The sequence below is a fragment of the Sinocyclocheilus anshuiensis genome, unplaced genomic scaffold, assembly GCF_001515605.1.
Source record: "Sinocyclocheilus anshuiensis isolate Anshui unplaced genomic scaffold, SAMN03320099.WGS_v1.1 scaffold55, whole genome shotgun sequence".
NCBI lineage: Eukaryota > Metazoa > Chordata > Actinopteri > Cypriniformes > Cyprinidae > Sinocyclocheilus > Sinocyclocheilus anshuiensis.
Genome location: NW_015549647.1, coordinates 2,276,383 through 2,283,730, shown reverse-complemented (window position 1 = coordinate 2,283,730; position 7,348 = coordinate 2,276,383). Strand labels below are relative to the sequence as shown.

General features: G+C 40.4%; 1 protein-coding gene across 1 annotated transcript in view; it reads left to right on the top strand.

The window, feature by feature from the left end:
- Positions 1 to 7,348, top strand: part of LOC107660059 (pericentrin-like) — a 56,594-nt gene that overhangs the window by 39,085 nt on the left and 10,161 nt on the right. Inside the window, 8 exon segments of the mRNA XM_016449241.1 lie at positions 666 to 686; positions 1,194 to 1,430; positions 1,606 to 1,773; positions 1,886 to 2,038; positions 2,218 to 2,379; positions 3,606 to 4,601; positions 5,361 to 5,531; positions 6,365 to 6,865. Of these exon segments, the coding sequence (XP_016304727.1) occupies positions 666 to 686; positions 1,194 to 1,430; positions 1,606 to 1,773; positions 1,886 to 2,038; positions 2,218 to 2,379; positions 3,606 to 4,601; positions 5,361 to 5,531; positions 6,365 to 6,865 (2,409 nt within the window).

The following is a 7,348-nucleotide window of genomic DNA, read 5'->3' as shown; positions in this document are numbered from 1 at the left end:
ACTTGCAAATTATATATATAAGCAAATAATAAACTTTAGTGACACTGTCTCGATTGTGCAAGTGACAATTCCTGTGTCAATTGTGCAGCTCGCTTATAGTGCAGACGCGTTGTTGTGATTTGAAGCCATTTGCGCATTTTGAGCTCAAGAGAGAGAGCAAGCAGTGATTCACTCATGCTGTTTGTGAAATTATGTCTCAGAAAATTTTAAATGTACTTTTTTAGTTATTTAATAAAGAAATATAAATTGTACCTCACCTTCAGCATTATAATTATTTTACCCGTGCCGGACAGAGTTTGAGATGTCATGCCAAACCTCTCACTGCAGGTGCGTCGTCAGCTTGAGATCGGCCTTTATAGAGACCGCCGATCAAACTTCCCAAAGCGATTATCGGCCAATAGCGATCGGTAGCCAATCAATCGGAGCACCCCTACTGAATTTTTCATGCAGTTGCATTATTAATGTGCCTGTATTTCTGGTCCTATAACAGACTGATAATGGAGCAAAAGAAAACATAAAAAATTACATGCTCTAGGCAAAATCTAAAAAAAACACTCCTCTTCCGTAATGACTAAAACCATTCTGGTAATCTGACAGCTCTGAATGATTTGAATGTTCATCTAGATGCTTTTTTTTTTATTTTTCTCCCTAACTGAATGTTGTAGATTGAGGACTTGGTTCTTCAGGTATGTTATCCAGCTGTAGTCATTATCGTGCTGGTAGAAAAATTGCATGGCTTATGCAGCATTTCAATTAGTAGAGCATGTAATAGATATTGTCCATTCACTGTCTTGTTTGTCAAACCTTTTTTCAGCAGGTATACATCAGTCATGTCTTTAATTCGTGTTGTGTTTTCCTCTTCCATCCTACTCAAATACACACATATTCCCACACTTATTCTCTTTCCTCTGAAATGTCTTTGCTTACTACTGTAGTGGCTTCTGAAGGCTTTATTTAATAGCTTTACTGCCTAAACATTTGTGTCTGTTCATTTTAGGATTGTCTTCTTGTAAGCCACATCCTTTGCAAAACTGTTGCTTTAGCAAAATTAGTGCTGCTGTTTGGCATGTATTCCCACATGGATGTTCAGTATTTGTATTAAAATACTCACACATTCACTTTTCTTAGGACTGTGGCCTGTTCCTTTCCCTTGTTATGGATACATGTTACATTCTTTGTCTAATTTTGTACAGGTGGAAAGTCTTCAGGCTCTGATCAAAGATAAGATTGAAGACTATAGTGTACTGTTGTCAGCAAAAGTGCAGTGTCAGCGTGATGTGGAAGAACGTAATGAAGAGATTGAAAAATTGGCAGCTCGTATCCGAGAGTTGGAGCAGGCATTGCTAAGCTGTGCAGAGTCCAGCCGAACGGTCACACAGCTGGAGCAAGAACTTCAGAAAGCACGCAAGAACCTTCAGGAGCTCACACAGGTGCACAAAAATACACTTACTTGAGCAAATGTGTGTTTAGAGATTACAAAACCCCTTACATGCATTTTTCATGGCTTCAGTTGGGTGTTAATGTTTGGGTAGAATTGGAATTATTTTGTAGCATGAATATCTACATGGTTCTAACCAGTAGTGGTCCGTGTGTTTTTACTTTCAGGATAAAGAAGCTTTGCAGCAGCAGCAGTATGCTAATAAACTCCAGATCTCTGCCCTACAGTCCAAACTTGATGAGACCAGACACCGTTTCCCTGATATGACCCCTGAGCCCAGCCTCCGGGAGCAGCTGGAAGCCACACAACAGGATCTGCAGACCAAAGAACAACAGGTGTGTATAAAAAGGAAGTCATAGAGATATGAAATTAGCTTTAACAGGTTGTTTTGTTTCTAGTTAGGACATGCTACATGGAAACTGATTTAAGACTTTTCGTCTCTCTTAGGTGGAATTTCTGTCAGAGCGTATAAGTGAGCTTGAGAAGGATTTGGTAGTGAGAGAGGAAAGGTTTGGACAACTAACACTACAGCTGGAGCTCAAAAACAGAGAAAGCAGAGCTACAGAAGATCAGCTTCACTCACACATCACGCACCTGCGGGTAAGGCTGTGGTCTCAGTGCAGTCTGGCAATCCTATTGTGATAGGACGGCCAGCATGTTGACAGTCTTGGATAAATTGTATTTATAGCACAGAACTCATTGAATAGTGTAGGGGATTTAGTTGATGATTTTTTGGAGGATATTAAAAAACAAGGTGGACCTCATTGTGTGTCCTTTAGGAGACTGTGGATGCTTTGACAAGGCGACTAGAAGAGGGCAGCGACGAATCCATCCTTCAGCTGCCTTCTGCCCTTCTGGAGGAGAAGATTCTGGAGATCGACCACTTAAACCAGCAGATCCTCCAGCTGCAGCAGGAGCTTGATATGACCAATGATAATAAGGTAAAAAAAAGCATGTCCATGTATGTTTTTTATTTCCCCAAATCTCTTACTCAGAAGTACGAAAAGAAACATTAATGGAACTGTAATTAAGAGGAATCGGAATAGTTCCATTCCTTTAAAGGGGTCATGAACTGCCTTTTTTATTATTTTGTACTGTTCTCTGAGGTCTACTAATAATGTCATCAAGATTTTTTTTAAATAAAAAAACATAATTTAGAAGTAATAGGCTATTTTCTGTCCTGTTTTGACCCCCTCATCGGAATGCTCTGTTTGAATAGGTGTGGCGGATTGTAGACTCGGAAGTAAACGCCCACTGCTATGATTGGCTAACAGTTGTGTATGTTTGACAGCCTACATCCTTCATAGATGGACGCTGCTGTGATTTAGGTTAAAAATGCATAAATACTCGGTACATATCAAACGATCTGTAATAACACACAAAGCAGTGATCACGTAATAAAAACAGTTACTCACACTTGTGTGGTGTTACATTACTGTCGGATCCAATATAGTCGACATCGTCTATTAGTTTCAATCTTTCTGAAATTCTTGCATTGAATTGTGCCTTGTTTGTAAACGAATCCGCGGTAAAATGAAGTGAACAAAGGACCAAGTTCTTACTGACACGGTCTGGATCTTCATTGTAAGTAAAGGTCATCCAGTCTTTCCTAATGTTGGGATCAGAAGGAAGGCAATGCAAAGACTGTTTTTCCACATCTTGGCACTGCACAGCATCTTGTAGTCTTTGGAGCATCTTTATCGTTTGGTTTCTGCGTAGACCTGCGTTTGCCTCTCTCGTTATTTACACTACATGCACAAATCGGTGGGCGGGGCAAAAAAGGCAGTGATGTAGAAGTAGGTGTTGATCGTCTTCTGCGGAGACGGGGTTTTGACACTTTTACGTCATAAAGTGGCACATTCCACAACCTGTCGTTTTGGCAGATTGGCTTCAATGTATGCTGTTTTTAGAATAACGAGAAAGTTTTGAGTTCTGAAACTTACAGGATGTTTTTATAGTACAATGACCTCTAATATGTCAAAACATCAAGGGAATTTTGATTTCTCAGTTCATGACCCCTTTAAAATCCCATCCCTGTTATTCAGGAAGATTGGAATACACTAGATCTAAGGTTTAGTGTTTAGCTTAGTTTGAAGACTTCTTTAATTTATTTTGTGATGATTGAGTGTGCTGCTGATTTGTAACTAGTTCTTATTACCATTTTCAGACGCTAGAGGAAAAGCAAGTTGAGATTGAAGAGCTGCGCTCTCTGGTTGAGCGTCTTCGTTGTGACCAGGAACGTTTACGGCAGGCAAAGGAAGAAGAGACTGAGCAGCTCCATGAAGTTATTAACAAGCTTCAAGAGGAGTTGAGCCAGCTTGACCCCAACCATCATGAAGTCAGTGACCTCAACACTGACAGCCCCGAGTCATCGGACTTCCCTTGGACCCCTCATCCTTGCCAGCAGAAGGTGCCCGAGGAAAGCCTGTGTCAGGAGCTCAGCAGCCACACGCTGCAATCGTCTCGCGCTCGCTTGCAGGAGTTACAGATTGAGCTGGAGCGAGCAGCTGGAGAGAAGGACTCTCTTCAGAGACTGTTGCTCTCCCAAGAGGAACAGTATGGAAGCCAGGTGGAGACACTCGGCCGGAGTCTCGGAGAGGAAAGGGGGAAGGTGGTCGTGTTGGAACAGGAGGCAAATGAGTTGAAACTCCAGCTAGAGGAGAAGCGGACAGAAGCTGAGAGATTGGCAGCTCGTGTGGAAGTGTTGGAAGATACAGAGCAAGCTCATCAGTCCAGGCTTAGAGAGTCTGAACTCCAGTTGAGAAGGGTGGAGGAGAGAAGAGACAAGGTCCAACAGGAGCTTGGCAGGCTGCAGGAGGAGGTGAAGAACCAGTGTGTTGAGAAGGAGCTTCTGGAAAACCAAATCTCCAAACTGCAAAGCAAAGAAGAGGAGTATCAGAATGAACTTGCCGCTTTACAGTCCAAACTCGAAGAGCTTGAGGAGAGCGTCCAAGTAAGCAAAGCCACCATCATTGCCTTGGAGGCAAGCAAAAAAGAACTGTTCATTGAGAGAGAGGCTCTGAGAAAACGGGAGGGATGCCTCCAGGAGGAAATAGAGCGTTTGAAACAGGAAGTGACATCAAAGACAAATTACATAAAAGAACTATGCGAGCAACAGGAAGAGACTGTGGCTAAACAAGGTGAAGCTCAGAAAAAAGTACTGGTGAGTGTATATAGTTTTTGTTTCTTATTGTAATGTAATCTGAGCAACACTGCAGACAAACCATAATTGTTACGGACTTGGGCTGTAAACTTTACTCTTTCTATGTACTATGATGTAAACAGTGAGGGAAGTTGCCTCGAGGTTTCATGCTTTACTGTAATTAGTTGCAGATTAACTATGTTGTGTGTGCAGTCTGGGTAGTGCCTAAAATTTACAGAAGAAAAAAGGGGAGGGACAAGAATAGAATGATTTAGTCCAACCCTCTGGCATGAGAGGACATCTCACACAGGAAGTACATTTACAGAAAGAGGAAGTCTGTCTGACGTCTTTTAAACCGTTTACTTTTAAAGCTTGATCTAGACTTGATTAGTCATGAGGTAAAGTGGAGAGTTGCACTGTTTATATTTGCTCTGTTTACAGTACGATGGAGCAGTATTTTAGCAAATAACATTTAATTTCTTAGAACTTTCTAGTGGCAAGCCTATTTCTGTTTTGATTGAGCAGGAGGCAAAACTCTGATTGCTTTAACATGTAATAGCTGTATGTCATTTTCGGATTGTTTTAGGTTCACTAATTAGCTGGGAATAGTTTAGATGTTGAGTCATGCATTTTTACAGGTGACTTGCTGCAAATTGAGCTTGTTCTTCTGCTCATTTATCAGAGCATGACCTTAACGAAAAACAACTTTTTGTAACTGCTGATATAACACATTTTGTGTGTGTGGTGTAAAGAACTGACATTGAGTGTTTGTTTTTGCAGACATGTGCTGAAGAGACCTTGGCTAGAGCTGAGACTGCTTTACGTGAGAGAGAAGAGCAGCTGATCCACCTGAGGGCGGAGCATGATGCGCTAAGGGCGGAGCTAGCAGCTGTGAAGGAGGGGCTTAGTACCAGCACAGAGAGAGCGGAGAAGCTACAGGAAGAGGGACAGGTGTGTGGATTAGTTCCTTTATTGATACACATTCTGTATCTTGTGGTTCGTCTGTTAAATTATTTCTGGCCTGACTTCTGTTCAAGTTTAGGATTTGGCAATTTACAGCCAAAGTTTTATTACCCAAGTGATGCTGTACATTATCAACCATGATTCACAAACTAGTTAGTTCCTGGCACCACTTAATAATTTTGAATTTTGTTAACCGTGAACATGCATGCCACTTTTTCATTGCAGCATGAAAAATGTATCACTTTTTTTTTTCATCTGAAAGTTTATGCAAATAAAAACTTATTTTGTCTGAATACTTTTCAGAGTATTATTTGTTGTTTTGATTATGCTTTGTTAGAAATAATTATGTAGGTTTCATAGATTTGGACTTTTTGGGCAATCATGAATTATAAAGTAAATTTTCAAGTCAATTGAATACAAATTCAATACAATGGTATATTCAAATAATTCTCATCAATATTAAAAAATATATATTTATTTTGCATCTTTTTTTGATGTGGCTTGTGTAATTTTACATTTCAAAGAATTTCTCTTTTAAAAAAAAAAAAAAAAAAAAGGGTAAATATTGTAACATTTAAAACATTTGAAATGTTTTCGCATTGAGGAGTTGCTGCTGATTAGATACAATATGGGTTTAGTTATTTAGATATTTAGATAAAAAGATCTTTGGGTCCAAATGGACCCAGAATGCAAAAATCGTATACAGATTTAATGCATTATGAGGGTTAATAGAATAAGTAATTCCATAGAGCAAAAGCACCACTCACATTTTTATCATAAATGTAAAAATCAAGTTTGCTGATTTGATCTTTCACCATCAGACGAAAGATCGTGCATTGGCTGATCTCGAGGTCCATAACCAGCACCTGAAGGCAGAGCTGCGGAGTCTGCAGGATGACCTGGCTGTGCAAGAAGAAGAGTTGGCCTATCAGCAGCAGGAGCTAGAGCAGCTCCGACAGCGCTGCAACCTGCAGGACCACCATCCCAAACACGGCCACCGCTTTCTTGAAGGCCTTTCCCGTGACCCATCCCTCTCTGCTTCCCTATCTTCCCCAGAGATCCTGCGTAGGTTGGACTGCAGTGAAGAGCGCCCCTCTCATCTGCAGGTATCTCACCTCTCGGAGCTCAGTGCGCTACACAACGCCACCCTGGAGCTCCACAGCAAGCCTTCACCTATGGAGCGGGAAAAAGAGAGACCACACGCCAGACAAACTTTTATCCCACCTTCAGAGGAAGTCCCACCCAGCACACACACTGCATCCCCATGCTCACTTACTGTGTCTGAACACCTTTCTGTGCTCGACTCACTGGATGCAAATAAGGTAAGCATGCATTTAACGTCTTTTTCCCAAAGAAAGGTTCCAATGCAAAATGGTAACCATTATTTTTCCCCAACCCTGCTGACATTTGGCCCCACCACAAAAAATTATACAGTTTATTATTAGCAAACTTTTTTTATATGTTTGTTAAATAGGGCTGGGTGATATGGCCAGAAGTAGTATACAATATTGATATTAAAGTATTAATTTGACACCATTAATAAGGAGAGAAATGCATTACAAAATGCATTAGACCTCAAGAATGAATGTAAACGTAACTTACTCCACGGAGTAAGGTATTTTTTTTATTTTTTTTTTTTTTAGGCCCACATGTTGTTCCCTTTTTTTCTGGTTTCTGTTTTGATAAATTTATCATCATTTCATTAGACAATTTCTGAATTCGTACATCTTCATTCATTCATCAATCTTTTTGCTGGTTTCTCATGAAGAGAATCTCATTTTTTTTTTTTTTTTTTTTTTTCCCCC